This window comes from Aptenodytes patagonicus, chromosome 21 (assembly GCF_965638725.1).
Source record: "Aptenodytes patagonicus chromosome 21, bAptPat1.pri.cur, whole genome shotgun sequence".
NCBI lineage: Eukaryota > Metazoa > Chordata > Aves > Sphenisciformes > Spheniscidae > Aptenodytes > Aptenodytes patagonicus.
In genome coordinates this window covers 2,940,435-2,963,262 of record NC_134969.1, presented here as the reverse complement: position 1 = coordinate 2,963,262, position 22,828 = coordinate 2,940,435, and the positions used below count along the sequence as shown (strand labels likewise).

The window sequence follows — 22,828 nt, the reverse complement described above, 5'->3', positions numbered from 1 at the left end:
AAACGTCCAGTTGTTACATCTGGAAAGGTTGCACTGCTACCCGGACTGTACTCTGAATTGTCTGTGAACGCTGCAAAGCTATCTTTTGTAAAATACTGTAAAGACTCACGATTCAGAACTTTACGCGACCTTTTTCCCACATAGAACTATTGATCCCAAATACCTGTGGAAGCAGAGCACCAGATATCAGTCCCTTCTTTCACTCCCTAGCACTCCTCTTTCTCATCAAAATAATCTGCTGACCTTGGATACTGTTTCTTCCCTTTTTTTTTTTTTAAAGTACCCTTATTTTGCTTGTCCTGGAGCACTTCTTAAAAAGTCATAATCTGCTATGTTTAAAAGTTCAGTAAACAACAAAAGAAGAGTTAAGCAGTAGAAAATGTAAAAGAAGATGGACATTCAGAGAAAGCCGGGGTAACTGAATTTCACATACATCAGATTCAGCTGGTACAAATGAAAATGTTATTGTACCAATTAGTATTTTAGGACAATTTACTTTTGATTGAACTACTGCACTGATCTGTCCGGAGATACTGCGTTAACTGGCAACATTTGCGCATTGGTTTTCAAAAGTGAAAAAGAAAATCTTCCTCTCCTGCCTCAACAAATACACAGCATCTTGTTTAATAATACAGTGCTATTACTGTACTGGCTTTCACTTGGACAGATCCTGGAACGGGCTTGGAGATCTACAAAGGTCCTTCAATCTACCCGTAAATCCATCTGCATGATGGTATCTCAAATATAGCAGGTTCTAAAATCAGGGCATCTCCCCGAAGCGTTAACTCTCGTTTCGTTTAGTGAGTATTCTAGTTTTCAGTTTCACACAGGAGGAGAGAAGAATCCTCCAAGTCTCCAAAGGCTGAGGTATTCAAATTTTGTTGTGATCTAGAAACAGCTGTTACAGCTACCAATAGCTATTATTTACCAACACAAGATTTCTTTCTTGTGTTAGAAACACAAACAACTACAAGAAGAAAGCAATTTCAAAGCAAGCTTCCTATTTTTGTTTGAGTAATACACACCGGTTTGGGTCAGAGCTCACATACCTTAGTTATTAACAACCAAACAAGACAGAAGTTGAAAAATCAGTAGCACAGTCATTGGCTCTAAAATTAAATTTGTGGTCCCATAATTCTCCTCCAACCCAAAAAGAAGCCAGCAGCTAAAAATTAAAATAAGCCTCGCCACTGAAGAACTTTAAGAATTTCTAAGAGCTGATTTGGTTTCTAATTCTGCAAAACTGTCAATGTATGCTTAAATTTTACCCTTGTAACTAGTCCCATGATCAGTGGGACCCATCATGTGTGTCTAAGCCTTCATAGGACTTAGCTGGTTATGCTAAAAGCATGGAAGAAGTAGAGAGCCATATATTTTGACAGTTAAAATATTTTGCATTTCAATTGGCAGTCCGAAGTTTAAAGCCTAGTATATTGCCTTTGGGTATTTGGGGATGGCGTTTAAAGTTGCCGTGTACAGCACGCTGTTTTGAGAGGGATTTTTTTTGGGGGGGGGGGGGGGGGGGGGGAGAGGAGTGGTATTCATTTTGTTTTGATTTTTGGTTGTTTGGTGGGTTTTTTTTCTTTTTAATTCACTAGTATCCAGACACCTGCCTATAACCATTTAATAAAAAAACCAAAAAAAGTTGGTATATTCATTGTGTTTTACTAAAAGTGCTCCGCTGACCTACATGGCAGAGATGATGACATCTTAACTGTAACGCCAGACCTAAAAGCAGCTCTGTGTGGGCATGCACACCACACGTACGTGTCTAAATGGAGCCGCTGGCAAGGTTTTAACAACTTCATGCCCTTTATATTCTCCTACATGTTACTAATATTTCTAGACATGTAGAAAATCTGAATTTCAAACAATCCAACGAAAGGCAAAAACCAAACTGTCTTCAGTTATTTGGCTGACATGTTAACAGCGGCCTTTAAGAGAAGAAATGCAATTTTTATGTGCACGTTAAAGGGCACTGTCAACTTAAGCTGGATCCAAAAATCTTTAATACTAACAAAAGTGTTTTAATGATTAAAAAAAACCCCAATAATAAACAAGTTTTGCAATATGAATAATTTCCAGGCACTTCTGAAACAAAAATGTATAAACCTAAAAATCCCAATAAAAGTGAACAGATTTCACTGTTCGAATGAAAACAGTGAAAAGAAAGAAGGGGTTATTACATTTTTCATTGATTCAGGATATTCTAAATCAGCAGGTAAATACAGGTTTTTATTTAAAAAAAAAAACACCTGTAAAAGCAGGTTTAAAGAAGTCCGTTTGTGAAATATCCAATATCATTCAACATTATCTCGAAAGAATATTTGGGAGCCTGTTCCCCCCACCCCCTCACCCGCATGCATTTTATTGTAGGCATCTGGCAGCACTTTCTTCTAGCTAAGATCAGCGACTGCTTCCCAGCTGCGTGGATTTTTCTCACCTAGCACAAAAAATGAAAAGCTTTAAAGAGAGTTTAAAAAGTTAAGATGATTACAAAACTACAAAAACTGGTAAGGAAACAAAGCCAGTGTTAATAATATAAAAGATTTTCTAAAAAAAAAAAAAAAAACCCCACCCAGCTGGCTGGGTTTTACGTTGACAGCACCCTTTTAATCCTTTCCTACCAAGAATCTGATTCTTGTTTGTCTGTTGCCAGAAATGGATATATTCATTTTTAATTCCCAGAAATTGAAATGTGAGCCTTAATCTAGACACTCTCAGGTTTACTCAGCCAACTTTTGAATGGTAAAAAAATCAAAGCAACCCTCTCGGAGAGTTTTATTTTCTAGACAATCAAAAAGCTCCAGAATGCTCCAAGTTCCACAAATATAGTTAAGTCACTTCTACAAATAAGGTCCGGTTTATAAGAATTTGTCATTTAAACTAGACTAAAGGACTTCAGTTATGAAACTGCCTTACAAAACATCAGTAAATTAAATAACCACATTTGGAAGATTTACAAGGTCTTGCACCAAGAGGTTAAATGCACTACGAATACCAGTGCAGCATGTATTCCTTTAGTAAAATACAGTGCAATTATGTGCAAAAGTACGTTAAAACGTATACTCCTAAACAAAGTCAATTACGTAGAGCTAAGACTTTAAGATACGTAGTCTGCATGGCCTTTAAAAAACTTTGAGAAAGAGATTATATTAGAAATAACTTTCCTAAAAACATTATTTTTGATTCTTCATTAAGCACCATAGGAATATTTTAAAACAGCTACATCGTTTTCTCAAAGCTTGTAAAGGCTGGATCTACAATGGAAGATTTCAGGAAAAACATCCAAAAACTAAGTGGAAAGCACAGCAATCAGATTTACATGAACGTCTGGTCACAAGAAGGTGGGTAAACTACATCCTCTTCTAAATACAAAGGCTGAAGGACTCCACGGAAAACAAAGCAGCACAATATGACAGTTCAACAGGAAACATCGATCAGGGTGGTCACTTTCAATCTGGAACGTGAACGGCGTACCCCCCACCCGCACCCCTTACCCAGCGTTACACAAACCTTAACACAGCTCCATTCTCTATGCACAAGACACACAAGAACAATCTCTAAGACCAAAGAAAGCAGGTTGAAGTAAAATCGCTGAAGGTCTCCGCAGTCATTCCTGCAGCTCTTATTACATACAGACTTCTGCAAGAGGTTAATTCTCCCTACTCTGAATGCCTGCACAGTTTCAGAGTTAGCTAGCCCGCACCTCAGCACAGCTCAGCCGTGTGAGAAGCTAAATCTTCCGACAGTTTAATTGTGTTGCGCTGGCCGGAACCATGCTCAGCCGATATTCCGTGTCTAGTGGCTTCTACCAATATTTACAACGAGGTGGCATCTTCATGCTAGAATGACCAGAAATTGGGATGCCTGGTCACTAAATATCATTTTGGATCCCTGTTTACGTTCTTACCCCACTTTCATTAGCGAGTTAGTCTCCCAACAAACACAGATAATCCGTGACTCTTTTTCAGGTGTTCTCACATGCAGAAGTCCGTCCTTTCTCAGATAAGCAGATACCAAAAATATACCCTCTGACGTTGGATGGACTCAACAAAAATAGAGTAGCAGTCCAAAAGACTAGCCCTGGTAGGCTGGAGGTGGCATTTTCAAATGTGCCGGCAAGATTTACAAGCCCACGTTTTGCTCAGATTTTCCAAAGCGCTAAGGACCCAAAACCCCAGCAGGATTTTCAAAGGAGCTCAGCTCCAAATCTGGCATCTACACGAGCTGTCTCTTTGATGGTCCTAATTTAGATGACTAAAATAGGGGCTATAGAGCCCGGAATTTGTTAAAGATCTTGTCCCAGTGAGATTTTTCTATGATGATGTGTGTCACTATGATACTGTTCAGCTATTGCAAACTCAAGTTTACAGATGACCTGGAACAGGGACTAAAGAAAGCTTATCCAACTTCAGATACAGAAAACAAACGTAGCACGTGATGCCAGTATCTTCTTGCGAAGGTGGCACTCGTCAGGAACTTAGACCAGACCACTGCAAAACAAGTCTCTCTACTTTCTGCTGTTGTCAGGAATCACTAGTAAAGCGACTTGTTTAAAAAGGAGCTTGTTTCTTCTTTCCTCATCCTACCTGATCTGGCAATGAATTCTTAGCTGCATTTGTGACATCAGAATCGCCTCTCACAAGTAAATTGCGACATCACTATAGGACTACTGTTTCACTGTAGGATGAAGCAGATAGAGAAGCTGAATTGTTCTTTTTCAGTATGTAAAATAAAAGCACAAGGTATGCAAAAAACCCCCACCCTGGTTAAATCAGAGGGCGCTCTGTTTTTTAGGTTCCATCTAACGTTTGCCAAGTGTAAAGCCTTTACTCTAAAAACCTCAAGAAGCACCGTCTTGTTAAGTGGGAGGAACTGCTCATTCTTTGTCAGCCTTGTCTGTCTACAGGCTTCTGATCTAGCGCTTACTCCAGCTAGAAAGACTCATACAATTTGCCTTTTCATGAAACACTTATAAACAACGTAGTAAAGAAGCATTAACAGTCTTATTTCACAGTATATTTCAGTTTTGTCTCTTCATTAGGAAAGAGCAGGTTACCCATAAGCAAACAGGCTTTCTGTTGGTGGTGTGTTTTCTTCAAAGCTTCCCAGCTTGATTTTTGATAGCTTATATCAACTTGGTACTGGAAAGGTAAAAAAAATCTCACCTCCTTTGAAAGCCAACCTTTACCTATCCCAGCAAAGAAACATGAGGTCCACGCTGAAGTTTTAAAAAAACAAAAAAAAAACCCCAAAAAACAGTACTTGGATAAATTCACACAACAACATAAACCATGAGGAGGATCACCGAAGACTAAAAGGAAATATAGTAAAAGAGAAAGAAAAGGATTTGCATACAAAGAGGCTAGTAAAAATTTCTGAGATTTCCTACCCAATTGCTTCCAGAAGGGTACTCAGAGCTGGTTTATATGCATAGCTCAGGTATTCATATTGAACTGCTCCTCGGCTACATCACCTGTGAATCTGGCTATTTAATCTACCAGAATCAGAATTTCCAAGTAACCCGATTGACAGCTTTTAACTTCTACTGTAAAAAGCTGAAGAGAATTGGGCAGTTTGCTTAGTCTAAACTGAGAGACCAGGACACTAGACACCACAGCATGCGCTTACTATTTCTTAAGCCAAGACTACTAATGTCTAAATGACATTAAAGACACATCTGAAGAGCTGTAGTCCAAGCTCTTGAGAGAGGAAGATGCAGTAAAAACAATTCAGAAAGAGAAGCTTGTTCTCTAAATACCTGCAATTAAGGACACATGAAATACATTTATTCTTACTGTCTATGCTTTCAGCAGCAGCATATTTTTGTTATCCTGGTTTGTCGGCCCTGGTTTCCAGGTGAAATCCAGTCTAAGCAAACGCTTAAGGTTTACAATTTAGATAATACTGTCCAAGTACAGAAGAATCCCAACTTAGTTTGGAAAAGTCCAAGGTAATGGATGAAAACTGCATTTCTTTTCACGTAATCTTCAGAGAGAAGATAGTGCCCCTTTCAGATCAGGGATTAAGGACCATGACAGCATTATTTGAAGAAACCTGTTACCAAAACAAAACAGAGATGTTCCACCTGCAAAATCAAAACTAGGAGGCAGAGACACCACTGGAAATTGCTCAAGTACAACCTCTGTGAACCCCAGACAGAAGATTCTTCACAGATTTCTGGTGCACAGCACTGAAAACTCAAAAGTATTAAAAATTCCAATTCCCCCCACTCTTCTATTAAAAAACGGAATAATAAAAACCAGCACAGTCTCACTGATTGGGCAAATACGCAGCTTTCTGTTGCAGACTGACCACTGTCAGGGAGACACTGTAAACGCTCCCACTCTCCTCTCACTGCTACATAAGTGTTTCTCGGTCTGATAAGCTCCTGTGGATTTCCTGCTTGTCATCACCATCGGCATCATCATCATCAGCTGGATCGTTTTCCTCTCCAGACTCCACGTATATGGGCCAGTCGTTATCCGCATCACCCTTCTCTTGGCCTTCCGATGAAGGTTCCATTAGGCTGAGGTTAATGGGCATCGAGTCCTCATGGGTAGTGGTCACGCAGGTGCAGCTGTCACACAAGCCGAAGCGTCGTAATCCTTGAGACAGGCTGCTCGTGAATGTTCTCCTGCAACCTTTACAGATGATTGGCTTGTTTGATCGATGCACCTGAAGTTAAAAATACAACGCTATGGTAAAAAAGGCAACCCGCCTTCTTGCTTTAGCTCTTTCTGGGCTGCTAGTTGGCATGTATTCCTAGAACAGAAAAACATCTACGCTTAAGCTAAAGGGCAGACGATCCCATCCCATTTCCAGCGACAAAGATTTGGGGCTACGTAAGTACTAATGAGCCAAATATCAGTGGCTCAAACTTATTATTAGAAAAGTTTATCCCACATTGGCAACCATCATTTTGTCCAACATATTTTGGGAAATACGACTGGGAAGGGCCAGAAACTTTTAAAAATTTCCTGATAGATGTAATCTTTCAAACTTACACTTAAAGCGTGACTCCGGAGGTGTTCCTGCCGCGTGAAACGTTTCCCACACGTCTCACAGGGGTAGGGTCTCTCACCTGTGTGAGAGCGAATGTGCCGTTTTAGTATTCCTTTCTGTTTAGCCGTGTAGGGACAGAACGGACATTTGTGAAGCTTGATTGGCACAACTAACACATCACCTTTTGAAAGAAAACACAGTGCATTAGATTAGGCAGTTCACCGATGTCAGCGATGTTGGCTTCTCATCCTCCTTGCTGCGAATCTGAGCCAAGGACTTGCCCCTCTCCCTGGATTTGGCTTACCTGGGATTTCTGTAGGTTGTGCAATTTCAGAAAACATTCATGCAGCTGCAGATGATCAGGTCCCCTGAAAATCAGCCTGCCTATGCTTACATAGCTGATACTCTAAGGGAGTTGGCTCACAACAGAAAAACAAATTAATTTTATTTTAAGAAGCCATTTAATTAAGTGCCAAAAATTTGCTTTTAGTACAGTGGGGCCTCTGCACTATCTCAGCCGTAGAAAGTCTCTTACTTTCTTTTTTAAGATACCATTAGCATTAAACAGCATTAGAAACTAAAATCTTTAACACAAATAACAGGTAGAAGTAGTGCAATTGTTTCCCCGTATGCTTTTACAACGTGCATAAATTTAGATGTGGGGAACCCATCTAAAAATACAAATGCTTGTTTCTGCCACTCACTTTAGCCTTTCTATTGGAAATAGCAAGGTGAAGGACTCCGATACATGTGCCGATGATATTTTACTTTTCCTAAAATCAGACTATATGCACCCAATGTGTAATTTATGAAGGCAGATGCAAAAAAAGAGAATTAAATTTGAAGATCACATTTTACGTAAACGTGGGTATTGCCAAGTTTTTCAGTATCGGCCCAGATACGAGCTTCCCTTCCGGCACAAAGGTTGCGATGTTATACTAAAAGATTAGTTTTCCCTGTTTCAGGTACTGATTCAGGAAGGCGTTTGCATTTCAAGCCTTGAGCTCTTCAACAGTTACACCAAGGCAGGTGGAGCTGTACAACATTCCTTGTACTAAGGTTCGTCCAACCCAGTCTCAAAAAAAGGAGTGTCTAGGATTAACGTGTGGCTATCAAGCGAAATTCATCTCACCCAGTTTTGGACCTTCACAAGGTATTGCTAGTCCCTGCTGGACATTTAGAGCTCCGCTGAAAAAAAGAAAAGCAGTTCTTAGACCTGCCTTGCTCCCAGGCTCTCTAGAGGTGCCCGTTTACCCTCCATCAGCTGTAAAGGGGACCAGGATGACCGGAACAGATGTGGACGCTTGAAAGTAAGTGGCGTTTATCTCATCTGTCAGCCTGAATGCGTGAGAGAACCATTCTTTTATCGGGACTTTGTATTTCTCATTCCTGGTGTCTTGTGAAAATGCTAAGATGGCAGGAGCACTAAAAGCTGAGAAGAGACACTTCATTCGACTAAAGGCTTACGATGTTCAGTTTTAGCAGAGAACCCTAACTGAATGCGAGGTTGGGGTTTTTTTCCCCACTCCTATCTAAAGCACATCTACCATTAACATTTCCAATACGCGGTCGTAACTCCTGATGTTCTCTATCAAATTCTAGCAGCATTTCCCTTTTCGTGATTCATTAACAGTCTGAAGATTTTAAGAGGGGAAAAAATAAGGCAAGTTTGTGCGTTAGATGCTCTTGCCTTGCTACACGTCAAAAACCATAGGCGTGATCTGGTGACAGCACTCTGTTCTGATAACTTTAGTCTTTTGGTGACTCTAAGACTGGAGTTGTGACTTTATCAGATTCCTCATTTTAAAGCAGTGAGGGAATATATTGGTTTTAATGGCTTTAAGATCTCACATGCGTGCTTGAGCTGGAAGCGACACGAATGTAAGCCTGCTATCTAGAGTAGAATGTTCAGTGAAAGATCTCCTCTCTGTTGCCCGCACCATTACTGCATTTGTCGCATCCTGAACAGCTACGGCACGTGCAGCGTTTGTCAGAGCCGCCTCCCGTCTTCGTAAGGCAGTTTGGATGAGGCAAGTTGTGCGCCAGCGTTACCGTAAGCAGGTAAAATGCCCAAATCCTTATTGTCCACGTCAGGAGAAATGCACACGGACACGACCTCCTTCTTCTCCGGGTCCCTGACACTGCTGCTAGGAGACATCCCAACAGGCGCGGGGCTTGGGAAAGCCGCGGAACCCCAGGTGACCGGCAGTTGAGAAGCGAGTCTGCCTCTAGAGGTAAAAGTTAAGTCTTGTCTTTATGCCATACCACAGTTAAAAGCTTTCAGTGCTCTTACAGAATTTCTAGGCATCGCTCAGTATTGAACAAAACTGATTTCTGCCCTTTCGAAGTTCAAAGTAACAGCAAACAGACCATCATCCAGCAAGCAACCGACGAGCTGGCAGGAGCTCCGGTGGAATAAGCTACTTCTGGTCTGCCAGGCTCTACAGCAGATCCCTCTTGTGGCAGCTCAGCTTATCTTTCTGATTGCTCTTTGTAACGCTAACACGACTAGAGGAAGATTCTTTTTAAAAATTTGCCTGCCATTCAACGAGGTCCCAAACGAGATTGTTTATTAAAGCAGTGTCACCAACACCGAGCTCCAGGATCTGTTTCAAAGAGACTGTAAAAAGCTGTTAGAAATACTTACCTCCCAAGCGCTGCACTGAATAAATGAGTACAGCTTTCTTTTGAAGTCCAGAACAATAGTTTATTTTGCCACGGCATAATATTCAGCAATATATTCCTGAACAAGAACGACAGTAACAAAGGAAGTCGCACAACCAAGTGGTTTCCTCCTCAATTTTACAGACTACACCCCCCTGGAGTCCTCTCACCTGTGTCCTCACCATACCAGTCGCCGTGAATGTCCATCATGGAACTCATGGCTACCCCTCCATCCTCTGGCCTACCCTCAAAGCCCCGGACAAAGTGATGAACCACATCATCCTTTCTCTGAGCTGAGCTGTTGCGCAACAGGGCCTCTAGGAATTGTTTCATATGATAGTTATTGCAGGCCAGGTCCACCGCCTGCCCGCCGTGCAGCCCCTCTTCCATCTGCTCGAGGGACAACGGAGTCGGATACTGCGGCAGCCGTTCACCCACTTCTACCTCTACTTCATCCGAGTCAAACTCTACTTTGGGTTCCACCCCCTTGGGCAGCGAAGAATTGACGTCGTCTGGAGAGTCGCTGCTTACGGGGTCTCTGACCACAAGCTCCAGGGGATGGCAGCTGCTGCATTCTCCGCAGGGAGGGTCTCTCTGGCAATCCGAAATCCTTTCCTTTTCCTGCAGGGAAGAGACAGAGGCAGAGCACTGGCTCTTTGAGCTGTACGAGGTGCCCTCTCTCGCAGAACTAGCGCTCCCGCTATCAGCCTGATAGAAAGCAGCTTCTCTCTCTATTTTCCTGCAAATATCTAACGATGACCTTATATACGCCTTGCAGAAGTTGACCACATCGGTCATCTGCAAATAGCTAGCCGCAGACATCACCTCGATAACGTTTTCCCCACGGAGATCTAGCTTCCCGGAATAAAGGAAATCTAGGATGACGGAGAAGGCCTCCGAGGTGACGATGTCCAGAGAGGCGGTGCTGTGGCGTCCGCTGTCTTGGATGTAGTGAATCAGCAGGGCTCGGAAATAGCCGCTGTTGGCGAACAAAATGTTTTTGTGCGCTTTGAAGATCCTCCCCTCCACGATAATGCTGCAGTCGCAGAAGAAATCCCTCTTGCGCTGCTCGTTGAGCTCTCCCAAAAGCTTGGTGTAGTACGACTGCATCTCCATCGCTCCCGCCGCCGCCGCTCGCTGCCACAGTCAACGAGAAGGCACCGTCAGCAGGAGGCCTCCCGCGGAGCTCCCGGGGACCCGCCGCCGCCTCCCGCCAGCCTCTCCCCGGAGCCTCGGCCCGGCCGAGCGGTTCCAGCCGAGGGGAACTTCTGGAGACCGGCAGCCGGAGGGACCGGCAGGGACCGGCAGCCGGAGGGACCGGGAGGGACCGGGAGGGACCGGGAGGGACCGGGAGGGACCGCGCCGCTTACCCCGCCGCCGCGCAGACACACCCCCCCCCCGCCCCTTCCCCGCTCCCGGGCGGCGTCGCCGCTGCACCCAGGTTCTTCCTTCCCGGCACCGGGCGTCCCCCGGAGCGCGCCCCCGCCGCTCGCCCCTCACCTCGGCCGCCCGCTCCCGCCCGGCCGCCGTACCGCCGGCCGCCCTCCCGCCAGGAGGAGGGGGAGGAAGTGACGTTGGCGGGCAGCCACGGCCCACGGGGGCGGGGCCTGCGGGGTGAGGGGTCGGTAAATATTGGTGACGTCAGGCCGCCAAGATGGCGGAGGGGTGAGTTCGGCACCGCTGAGGGGGCGGCCGGGCCCGGGCCCGGGCCCGGGCCGGGGGGCGGCGGCGGGGAACGGGTCGGGCCCGGACCGGCGGGAGAGGGGCAGGGCCTCGGGGGGCGGCGCGGTGGGGCCTGGGCCGCGGGGCGGGGGAGCGGGCTGGGCTGGGCGCGGCGCGGGGCCGTGGCGGGGCTGGGGTCGGGCCCGGGCCCGGGCCCGGGCCCGTCTGACGCGCGTGTCCCGTGGCAGGGAGGACGCGGGCTGGTGGCGGAGCTGGCTGCAGCAGAGCTACCAAGCCGTCAAGGAGAAGGTAGGAGGAGGAGGTGGCGGGCCGGGCCGGGCCGGGCCGGGCCTGCGGGGCGGCCCCGGGACCCGCTGCCCAGGGGTCGGCGGGCTGAGGGAGCCGCGGCGCTGGCCGGATCCCTGCAGGCGCCGCACCGCGCTCCCTGCGGGCTGCGGCGCTGGCTGGGCCGCAGCCGTAGCAGCGGCTTTGTCAGCAACGGCTCTGATGCCCCCTGAGCCTCGCCTTAGTGACTGCCTGACAGCCAGCGAGGGCGTGCGGCTGTAGCGCAGCCCGTGACCCCGGGAAGGGGACCGATGGGTACGCGTAGAGGGAGTTCGGATGTGTCTGTGGTAACTCTGGCAGCCGGGGGACCTGACCGCTGGCGCTGGGCTCTTATGGCTCAGGGGAGCAGCGCTGGGCTCTGTTGATCACCGCCTGAGCAGGGAGGGCCTGTGCTTGCAGCGTCGCTTTCTGATGTGTAATTTCCTGCCTGTGACAGCATTGCTTATGTTAATTATACACAAAGCTCAGAACAAGGCTTTTCCTAACCTGTATTTTTCCTGTCTTAGCTTAAAAAAACCCCACTCTAACATGTTTTGGGCATAGCTGTTTCCCGTTGCTATTCTGGTTATTACGGTCTTACCCATTGCACGAGCTGGGGTAAGGGCTCAGCTGGGTTAAAGGCTCTCGCACTTTAATCTTTGTAACGTGCCAGGTGTTCCCAGAGTGACCGTGGCTTTGCTGGAGAGCAAAGAGATTACACAATCTGTCTGTCGTCTTCTTACAGTCCACAGAAGCTTTGGAATTCATGAAACGGGACCTGGCTGAGTTCACTCAAGTAGTGCAGCATGACACAGCCTGCACTATCGCTGCTACGGCCAGTGTGGTCAAGGACAAGCTGGCAGTGAGTATAGGAGTAAGAGAGTTGGGATTCCTGTTGGAGAAAGCAAAGCGGGGGGTGAATAGCCTCTGAGGAGAAGATCCTCTGAACGAAGCCCAACGTATAACCGCGAGCTTCAGGTTTCAGACTTTCTCCCCGGTGCAGGTTTGGTGCTGAGCACTGTGTGGCGTTTCCTTGCTGTAGTGGTGAGGAACCTCTGGAGACGAGTGGAGACAAGTTCCCTGTGCTTCCCCTCTCCCAGTGTGCCGTGTAGGTGGGATCCTGGCAGTGTCACTGCAGCATGACATCGGATCTCTGCACAAGCTGTCAGCCTTAGCCCTGCGCAGCTGCCGCTGTGACAGTCCAACCCCCAGACCAGCCAGTCCCCGAACCTGGCTGTGTCCTTCCCCGCAAAGCCTAGGCTCAGTTCCCAACAAACCTATTACAGGGCCTGCCTGCCCCACCGCCACCTGAGGCTAGTGCCTGCCACCACGCCCTTCTCCTAGCCCAGCCCTGGCCACACAATCGCCTCACGAGCACTTCTTTGAAGGGAGAGACATCCTGCTTCCTTAAAGGAACCTTGAGCCTTTAACCTTCCTTAAAGGCTCAAGACTGAGCCTTGTCCTGCTGCTGCAGGTACTGTTACTTACGCTGTGCTGCTTTTTCTCTTCAAGAGGACAGAAGGTTCCTCAGGTGCGACTGAAAAGGTGAGGAAAGGGCTCTCTGACTTCCTGGGTGTCATCTCGGACACGTTTGCTCCCTCGCCGGATAAGACCATTGACTGCGATGTCATAACACTGATGGCAACACCCACAGGTACCACAGAGCCCTATGACAGCGCCAAGGTGAGTGCCCTGTTCCCGGCGCTTCTCTCCGGGACGTGGAGTCCCGAGCCCTGTCCTCTCGGGGCTCTGCTGCTGCCCCTCCACTGACGGCTCTGCCCTGTGCGTCTTCTCCTCCAGGCTCGCCTCTACAGCCTCCAGTCGGACCCGGCCACCTACTGCAACGAACCTGATGGTACGGGGGGGGCTCGGCGGTGCTGCCGAGCCAAGCTGGCCCTTGCGTGGGGGCTGTGGGCCGTCCTGAATTGCCCAGAGCCTTTCGCCGGCGGGCCTGCTGGCTTGGCTGTAGATGGGGTCACCGTTTATGGAGAGCAGATCTGTCTGTTGCATTGGGAACTAGCTTAGGCTTGAGAGTTTGCCGCGTCAGTTTAAACTGCTGCTACAGCTGGCGCTACGTCGCCTTGTGCTGACAAAGGACATGGGGTGGGCTCAGAGACACACGTCTCCCTCCTTCTTTGCCCCTTGCTCACCCCAGCTGGTCTGCTCCATAGTATTTTTCCGATGAAACTTCCCAAAACTGTTCCTGCCCTGTTTGTGCCAAGGACTGTTACCTCTGTGCTTGCCCCGTACAGGCCCTGCTGACCTCCTTGAGGCCTGGCTCTCTCAGTTTAACCTAGAGGAGAAGAAAGGAGAGATCGCGGAGCTGCTGGCGACCAGCCCTTCCATCCGGTCTCTCTACACCAAAATGGTAAGGCCCCGCCTGGCTCCTGTAGTGGGCAAGTTCTGACCTGGGGTACGGTGCAGGGAAGCCCTGAGTTGCTTGGGCCCTGGAGCTGGTCGTGGAAAGGACTGTGGTTGCACGGTAAACTGGCACAGGGATATTAGGCAGCATATTGTATTCTTCTTCCCTGCTTGTTTGTCATGGGCCCGGAAGAGGAGTTCCTCTGTAGCTGTCTGATGTGTGTCTGAGCATCTGCCAGTGCGTACCTGAGGCTTGGTCCCAAGTCTGCGCACCTGAAAACGCAGGTGCCTTGCGCAGGTGATAAGGGTAGCTGCAAGGCTCGGGAGGAGAGGGGGGCGAGGCAGCAGCCGCAGTCCTCCCTTTGAAGTGACTCATGGTGGTTCCCATCTCGCTCCCAGGTCCCGGTGGCTGTTTCCCATTCTGAATTCTGGCAGCGCTACTTCTATAAAGTGCATCGCCTGGAGCAGGTAGGTCAGGAGGGGGGTGTCTCCCCCAGTGGGTGGGCACTCCGGCCAAGGAGCTCTCTAATGCAGACCAAAGAGGCAGAAGATACTTTTCCTGGAAAAACAGGGATCTGGGCTGCCTTGTCTCTGTCCTTGTTGTCACTGATGCTGAAATACCTGGGGGAAGAAAGGACTGGGGACGTGAGTCGCTGCTGACACTGAATTCCCTGCAGGATGAAGCCCGGAGGGAGGCTCTGAAGCAGCGAGCGGAGCAGAGCATTCACCAAGAGGAGCCAGGCTGGGAGGAGGATGAAGGTGGGTCAGATGGTTGGGGATCTGCGGGAGGGCTCGTGCAGACCTTGGCGGGTCTCGGTTAGAGAGGGGGGTGGCTCCTCCTCGCTCCCACAAATTCAGCTCCCAGCCCAGCTGCAGCCAACCCTGCTGCACTGTCAGCTGCTGCTGCGCTTGCTGAAACATCTCTCGCTTCTCTTCTGCCTTCCTACAGAGGAGTTCTTGGGGATGTCACCCCTGCCTTGTGCAAACGTGAAATTTCCAGAAGCAGCAGAGAAAGAATCTGCCCCTGCAGCCCTGGAGGGAAGCCACCCCACTGCTCACAAGGGACCCTCAGAGGAAAGCTGGGCCGTCCTCCCTCCGGAGCCGGCCCCAGCAGAGGGGAGCCCCTCTGAGAGCAGTGAGAGCATCTCCCTTGTGACTCAGATTGCAAACCCTGCCTCTGTGCCTGCTGCGCAGCTACAGACTGGAGCACAACCAGCTGGGACCGGAGACCTCTCTCAGAGGCTGCTGGAGGCCACCTCGGAAAAGCAGAGCTCCTTGTCAAAGCCCCCAGAACCCGGTCATCCTTCTGCACCTGCCCGGGAGTCAGCAGCATCCTCAGAGCAACCGGCTGTTACGGAGCTCAAAGAGGTGGAGAGCAAAGCCCAGGGCAGGACAGAGACTCTGAAAGAGGAAGGACCAACAGATCTACGAGTCTTTGAGCTGAACTCGGATAGTGGGAAATCCACTCCCTCCAACAACGGCAAGAAAGGTGCGTGTGTGGGGTCAGCACAGGGCCCGGAAACCTTCTGCTGGGGGTGGCAGCTTTTGGGGAAAGGGCCTGATTTTGTGATGATGGAGGAGGAGAAAAGGGGTTTTGCCAAAATCACCCAGGAAGGTTAGATCCAAAGACTGTCTAGTGGCCGAACTAAAGTGGAAGCAAATCTTTCTGCTATTGGGCAGGGTCAAGAGGGTCATGTCAGGCGGTGACCATCTGCTCTCAGCAGGCGGCTGGGCCGGGGCTGCAGCTGGCTCTGGCCTGAGCCCTCTCCTGAGCTCCGTTCCTGGGGCTCCCTCAGGAGAACGGAGGGTGACACTCCTCCAGGACCCTGAGGAGGGGTGTGTCGCAGCTCTGGCTGACACTGTTTACAAACCTTTCATTGCAGGGGATTCTGCCTTCAGCAGAGCCTGCTGCAGGTCTCCCAGCGTAATGGTTATGTTGGTTATAGGATTATAAAGCCACTGGAAGCAACCAAAGCTCCAGCAGGGTGGCCAAGTATCATGAACTGGGTCTGTGAGCAGAACGAAATTAGGCAAGAGATCAAAAGTCTGTCGGCTGAACAGGGTAGACCTTTGGTCCCTGGCCTGCTGGGTGCCAGGGCATGGCTGTGGTCTCTTGTGGGGAATATGGTGGTTCCTTCCCTCTGCATGTTGCCCCTAGGAATGTCCCTGCTGCTCCTCCGCCCCAGGAGGTTGTTCATTCTGTTCGGGAGCGTGACAGTCCCCGTATCTAAGTCGCTCCTGTCATTCCTTATCTGTTGTGTTTCCTGTGTGACACAGTTCTCCCAGGCCAGAGGAGAACACGTTTCGGCATTCACCTCTCCCACTTGTTCTGAACCAGCCCTTGCTGCGAGGGACGGGCAGTTCAGTCCATCCCGTCTCTGTTAGCAAGCCGACAGCCTGCTCTTGGGAATGAGGGAGGCTTTCTCTCCTCGGGCAGGCTGTGGTAGATCCGAGCCTCGTGAATGCCAGGGCTTTGTGGGCAGCTGCTTGGGCAGCTGTGTGCTTTGGCCAGAGCGTCTGGAGAGCGCGTGCAGCTCTGATGGCTCGGTTGTGATGTTTGTGGTTACAGGCTCCAGCACTGATACCAGTGAGGACTGGGAAAAGGACTTTGATTTGGACATGACTGAAGAGGAGGTGCAGCTGGCGCTCTCGAAGGTGGAAGTGTCCGGGGAGGTGAGTCGCGGGGAGGTGCTCGCTCAAGTAGGCAAGAAGATTGCTCCCAGAAACCATCAGCAACTCCTTGGGGTGATGCTGCGTGAGCGCTGCCGTCGTTGGGTGCTTCCCCTGGGAGGTGGAGAGAGACTGCAGTGCCTCAGAGCAAGAGGGCGAATCCCTCGGCTTGAGCTCCGCTTCCAGCCCCTGTGCTGGAGCCAAGGCTGCGCAGCAAGTTTCAGCGAGACGTGGCTGCTGCTGGCCTGGGAGGGCAGCGCCGCAGCAGGCAGCTGCCTGCCGAGAGCAGCTCGCGGGAGGCTTCTCAGAGGCGTGACTTGCTCTTTGAGGACACGGGCTTAGCTTGGGATCTCACCATGGGAGTCACGGGTGTTAGCTGGAGCAGCGGGTGGCTGCTTGGACGTGCTTAAAGAGGGATGAGTGTGCAAGTTCCCCGAGGGGAACAGAGTAAGCAAATCCCTGTTGTGAGGGTGTGGGAGCGTGAGGGTATGTCAGGCTTTGCGCTGACTCAGGTGCCCTGGGCAGGAGGATCTGTTGACGGATGGCTGTTGAGTTACAGAAACAAACTGAGGGATGTTCCTCTTCTTTGCAGCTGGAAGATGAAGAGTGGGAAGACTGGGAATAAAGCAACTGCTTCCAGTGTGTGTCACAGGCTCATTTCCACCATCGAATGTGAATTAAATCACGGACCGGCTCTTCCTTTGTGTGTAACTGTGCTGGGGATTGCAGTTCCAGGCTGGAGGAGTTTCATTCCTGCTAAATCCTGTGGGCAACTCAAGTGACCCCTTCAGTCCTGGAGGAGGAGGAAGCAGGAGTTCACTCGTACACTTAGCTGCTAGGGATCCCACCTTCTCAGTAGGTCCTAGAGACTGGCCAAGCCAAAACTGACTGCCCCGAAAGCGTCGGGTAGAGGCAGATGCGATGCAGTGAGGGGTCCCCGGGGCGAGCTGGGCACTCGGACACCTGGCAGGATTGCTTGGTGCCGCCAGACTGCCAGCTGGCTGATTGTTTGCTTGTGTGTGCGCCCGTAATCTACAGTACAGCAGTTCAGAGGCTCTTGGATGCAAGCTGTGCCTGCTCACTTGCTGCTCTGCGCCGCTGGCCAGGCCATCCCCGGAGAAAGCCCCCGTGCAGGCAGTGGCCGAGGGCTGGACGTGCTGCAGTAGAAGCCCCTTCTGCTGTGCCGCTCACTGCTGCAAAGAAAGGCAGTTGGCTTGTGGCTTTGACCCGAAGCTGGGCCGTGCTGGAAGGAGCCAAACTCTGCCAAACCCTGAGCTTCTGCCTGGCTTTTCGTCTTGGAAGCTTTTTCTAATGGAAACTCCCGTTTCCTGCTGTGAGAGCAGCAGCTCCTCTAAGAGCCAAGGCCTGCTGCTTCCCCCTTTGCAGCTGCACTGCCTTCCTCTGCTGGGTTTTGTGTACTTGTAGTGAAATTCTCCAAGCAGAGTACTCGTGGCTTGCTCTTACTTGAGCCCTTCTGGGCGGGCAGTGATTTGGGTCACCCTGGGAGCAGAACCCCTCCGTTGTGGTGCCCAGTTCAGCCCTTGCAGAGCCCCAAAGCACCGAGGCTCGGCCCTTCCCTCTCCCAGCCTGGGGGGGAGGCAGAAGCGCCCGAGCGTGGGTGGTACCTCTTGGCCGAGGCCGTGTCTGTCCACTCGCCTGACGCCCCGCGTGTCCAGGCCTCACGGCCACCGGGGTCACAAGCTTTGCTGTGCTCACTTGGGTTCCTTCACTTAAGCCCCCTGCGACTGCTTGCACCGCTTCCTTCGGACCCACGGCCTCTCTTTTTGGGGCAGTTCCCTTCTAATGTCAGGAGATGCTCCTCAGTGGATGTTGCTAATACACAGTTACCCTAAAGGGACAGAGCCCTCGCGGCTCTCTCTGGCCTTTCGGGTGGTGGTTTTGTACGGGCTACCTTTGTCCTTCTGCCCCTTCCAGGGCTGCTTCATTGGAGCTGTGGGTTTCCTTCTGCTTTTGGATAGCATTGACCTAGCTGCACTTGGAAGAGTTGGGGTTTTGGGTTTGGTTTGGTTTGGTTTTGTTCCCCACCCCCCCCCCCACCCCCCCCTCGCCCCCCTTGGGGAGGTTCTCAAATGCAGCCGCCCACACGGGCGGATTGGTGGCAGCGGTGACTTCAGGCGCGAGAGCGCGTCCGCCCTGCAAAACCCAGGATGGCCGGGGACTGAGCCGAGGACCCTCCTCCCGCTTGGTGTACGGTGGGCCCAGCAGAGCCTCTGAAATGGTGCTGCAGCCTCGCCCTGACCTGGCCTCAAATTTCCCTGTAGCAGGAAAACCTGTTGTGGGCAGGCGGCACCAGTGGGGGGGGGGGGGACGGGGGGGTCGGGGGGGGGGCTCGGGGCTGTGTTCCCGGCGGGTTCGATGGTGTGACTGGCGGCTGGATCCCTGGGCCTGCAGCAGAGCTCCGAGGGTGCACTGCTCTCATCTGTGTCACTTTTCCCCCCCCCCCCCCCCCCTCCTTTAGTCAAATTAACCGTTTGGTTGTCTGTGCAATATTCTCTGTTCTGAACTATTCCGCATCTCCCTGAGCCTTTTCTAGCTGGGGTGAAAACCAGGAACAATTCTAACAGCTGGTAGTTTTGTAACGATGACTTTCTCCAAACCTTTTACAGACTTGCAGTTAACAGCAATTAAAGGAATTCTACAGAGTCTCTGCCTGCGTCGGGTGGTCTCATTTCCTTTGCCTGCGGGACCGGGACGGCTGCCTCGAGAGGGTCTGCGTGTCAGCTGCTTTAAATTGCCCCTTTCCTCCCACCCGCCTCAGGGGGGCTTTGCTTAACTCAGGAAGGGGGACCCGCGCTGCCCCAGGCTGCTCGGAGCTCGTGTCTGCCCTGTCCCCCACCGCTGCCGGCCGAGGGCTTTGAGTGAGCTGATAAAAATGCCCGGGTACGAACCAGACCTCGTCTCTGCCAGCCAGAGGCCAGGCGCGCCGCCTGCGAGGCTGGATAGATGGGAAACGCTGACCTCCAAATTTATCGTCATTTTAGAAACAATCTGTTCCACGTGGGGAGAGCAGGGCGAGTCCTTCTCAGGGGTTCGTCAGCCAGGGGTGCCTGCTGACCCCCTCGATGGAGGGTCTCAGGGTCATGTCCGGTTCGAGGAGCATTTTCAGGAGGTTCTGGCACTCCTTGGAGATCCCCAGGTGCCCGGGGACGGAGACGCCTTTCTGCTGCTGGTGCAGCATCTTGGGGATGTCGGTGTCGTCGAAGGGCAGGCGGGCACAGAGCAGGACGTAGAGGATGACGCCCATGCTCCAGACATCGCCCTTGCAGCTGTCGTGGGGCATGCCCTGCAGCACCTCGGGCGCTGCGTAGGCTGTGCTGCCGCAGAAGGTCCAGCTCAGCTCCCTGCGGTCCCTGGGGAGCAGCTTGGCAAAGCCAAAATCCGTCAGCTTCAAGGTGTGGCCCTGCAGCAGGGCGTTCTCGCACTTGAGGTCGCGGTGGGCCACCCCGCAGTCGTGGCAGTACCGGACGGCTTCGACCAGCTGGCGGAAGAGCGCCCTGGCGCGGGGCTCGGGCAGGGGACCCTCGCGGAGCACGTAGTCAAAGATGTCCCCGTCCTCCGCCAGCTCCATCACGAGGCAGATCTTCCCCTCCGCGAACTCCAGCATCTCGTGCACGCGGATGATGTTCCTGTGGTCCAAGCGCGTGACGATCTGGAGCTCCCGGGGCAGGAATCTCCGAATAAACTCTGCCGAGAGAGGAGGAGGGTTTGCTCACTGGGGCGTCCCTGAGCTGCTGGCTCCCCTCCGGGACCGGGCAGAGGGAAGGAAGGTCGTTCCAGGGGTGCCCGGTTCCTTACGGCCTGGCACCATTCCCCGAGGGATGCTCGTCGAGGGGGGGGGGGGATGCTGGGCTCTGCCAGCACTTTGCCGTCCCTGCGGTCGGAGAGGCGGCCACCTAAACGGGTCCTAATCCTCGCGCCGTGGTCCCCGGGCTGTTCTGCTGGACCCCCCAGCACCGCGCTCCCCCCCCCCCCGCCCTCTGTTCTCAGGTGGCGAGTTTGGGAAACTAGTTTTCTTCTGGGAATTAAAAGCCTCCAGGGAGGGACAGTGCCTCAGCCTGGAGCTCTTTCGGGGTCAGCTCTTACCTTCTGGGCCTTCCTTCTTATCAATTATTTTAATTGCCACTTTCTTCTGGTGCTTTTGGGAAAAAGCCTCCTTCACTTTGGAGTACATCCCCTCCCCGACCGTCCTGCCGAGCTGGTAGCCATTGGCAAGCAAAAACCCCTCCATGTCCTCACGCGAGCTGGGACCCTTCGCTCCCTCAGTTCATCCTGTAGCGACTCCGCAACAGCATCTCAGCGCCCCGGGGGCACCCGCAGCACCCCGGGGGGGGCACAGAGGGACCTTTTAAAACCTGGGGGTGCTATTGTGATGCAGCCGATGCTGCGTCAGTCGGGTGGCGGATGCGCAGCGAGGTGGGGGACAGGCTGGCACGCCCTCTTGGTGAGCGGGGGCTCTTGGGGTGGGCAGTGCGGATGTTACGGGGCTGGCTGGGGTCCCCCCATGTTCCCCCTGTGTTTTTGCCATTGCTGGGGGGCCCGTGCTCACCCGGCTCACCCGCCTGCTCCTGTCCGGTCAGACGCGTCCGGGGCCTGGACATGAGCTCCCAGCAGGCGCCGCAGGCTCGGAGGTTCCCCATCGAGGCGGGTGACTGTCCCAGCTCAGCTGTGCCTCCCGAAACTCAGGAGCCGGTAGGCGCCGAGCGGTCTGTGGGAAGGTAAGGGGGGGCCAGGACACCCTGTGGGGTGCAGGGTCTGGCCCTGGCACAGCCACGCCGTGTCCCGATCACACAGACCAGGTCTCTGCTCCGGCAAACGCGGCTTGTTTTGCTCCCAAAAGCATCGTCTGATGGCTCGAACCCCTCCTCGCCCTGGGCCAGGGCGGGCTGGATCCCTGCTTGCCTGCCCGCTGCTGCCGGCAGGCTTTATCGGGGCAGGCGGCGTCCTGGGATGTGCCGTGCCGTGCCATACTGTGCCGCGCCATGCCATATCAGACAATGTCATGCCGTGCTGTGCCAGGCCATGCTGTGCCATGCCATGCCATGCCGGCCCACGTCAGGCCATCGTGCCGTGCCATGCCGTGCCGTGCCATGCCATGCCGTGCTGTGCCATGCCATGCCGGCCCATATCAGGCCATCGTGCCGTGCTGTGCCATGCCATGCCATGCCGGCCCATGTCAGGCCATCGTGCCGTGCCGTGCCGTGCCGTGCCGTGCCATGCCGGCCCATGTCAGGCCATCATGCTGTGCCGTGCTGTGCCATGCTGTGCCGTGCTGTGCCGTGCCATGCCATGCCGGCCCATGTCAGGCCATCGTGCCATGCCGTGCCATGCCGTGCCGTGCCATGCCGGCCCATGTCAGGCCATCGTGCTGTGCTATGCTGTGCCGTGCCGTGCCGTGCCGGCACATGTCAGGCCATCATGCCGTGCTGTGCCGTGCTGTGCCGTGCCGTGCCGTGCCATGCCGGCCCATGTCAGGCCATCATGCCGTGCTGTGCCGTGCCGTGCTGTGCCGTGCCGTGCCATGCCGCTGGGCTCACCCCGCTCTCTCCCCACAGGCGGCTGCGGCGATGCCCCGGCAGCCACTGCCTGACGCTGCCCAATGTCCCCATTGACGTGTTCATCGCCATGGGAGGGAGCGGCAGGCCTCGCACCGCCTAATGGCCCCCACGCCCGCGCCGCGCCGGCCGCAGCCAGCCCCGGAGCTGCGGAGCTGCCAAGGACACAGATTGGTGACGAACTTTATAATAAAAGGACATCTTAGAGCGTTTCTGTGCTCAAAACCTGCGTGTGGCGTGTCGGCCGTGGAGGGTCGTGGGGCGAGAGGGGACGCGAGGGGACGGGGCGCGAGGGGTGGGGCACAAGGGATCGGGACACGAGGGACAGGACACGAGTGATGGGACACGAGGGGACAGGGCGTGAGGGGATGGGACACGAGGGGTGGGGTACGAGGGATGGGGACAGGAGGGATGGGGTGTGAGGGGTGGGACATGAGGGGTGGGACAGGAGGGATGGGGACAGGAGGGGTGGGGACAGGAGGGGTGGGACAGGAGGGATGGGGACAGGAGGGATGGGGTGTGAGGGGTGGGGTACGAGGGATGGGGACAGGAGGGATGGGGACAGG

The 22,828-nt window shown here is 52.5% G+C and overlaps 4 protein-coding genes across 4 annotated transcripts; 2 read left to right on the top strand and 2 right to left on the bottom strand.

Annotated features, from left to right (window-relative positions):
* Positions 1–3,515: 3,515 nt before the first annotated feature.
* Positions 3,516–11,200, bottom strand: ZBTB8B (zinc finger and BTB domain containing 8B). The gene is made up of 4 exons (XM_076357539.1): positions 11,173–11,200; positions 9,843–10,809; positions 7,011–7,189; positions 3,516–6,681 (listed from the first exon to the last, which is right to left on the bottom strand). The coding sequence occupies exons 2-4, from the start codon at positions 10,786–10,788 to the stop codon at positions 6,364–6,366; spliced, it is 1,443 nt and encodes a 480-aa protein (XP_076213654.1). The 5' UTR covers positions 10,789–10,809; positions 11,173–11,200; the 3' UTR covers positions 3,516–6,363.
* A 112-nt stretch (positions 11,201–11,312) lies between these two features.
* BSDC1 (BSD domain containing 1) lies at positions 11,313–17,756 on the top strand. Its single transcript, XM_076357286.1, has 11 exons — positions 11,313–11,337; positions 11,583–11,643; positions 12,404–12,520; positions 13,171–13,341; positions 13,459–13,513; positions 13,911–14,026; positions 14,419–14,487; positions 14,697–14,778; positions 14,969–15,508; positions 16,589–16,692; positions 17,282–17,756. Exons 1-11 carry the CDS (start codon positions 11,327–11,329, stop codon positions 17,312–17,314), a joined length of 1,359 nt encoding a protein of 452 aa, XP_076213401.1. The 5' UTR covers positions 11,313–11,326; the 3' UTR covers positions 17,315–17,756.
* A 1,976-nt stretch (positions 17,757–19,732) lies between these two features.
* Positions 19,733–20,938, bottom strand: TSSK3 (testis specific serine kinase 3). Its single transcript, XM_076357408.1, has 2 exons — positions 20,794–20,938; positions 19,733–20,394 (listed from the first exon to the last, which is right to left on the bottom strand). Exons 1-2 carry the CDS (start codon positions 20,936–20,938, stop codon positions 19,733–19,735), a joined length of 807 nt encoding a protein of 268 aa, XP_076213523.1.
* A 173-nt stretch (positions 20,939–21,111) lies between these two features.
* On the top strand, positions 21,112–22,365 carry FAM229A (family with sequence similarity 229 member A). Its single transcript, XM_076357665.1, has 3 exons — positions 21,112–21,170; positions 21,288–21,425; positions 22,263–22,365. Exons 1-3 carry the CDS (start codon positions 21,112–21,114, stop codon positions 22,363–22,365), a joined length of 300 nt encoding a protein of 99 aa, XP_076213780.1.
* Positions 22,366–22,828: the final 463 nt, after the last annotated feature.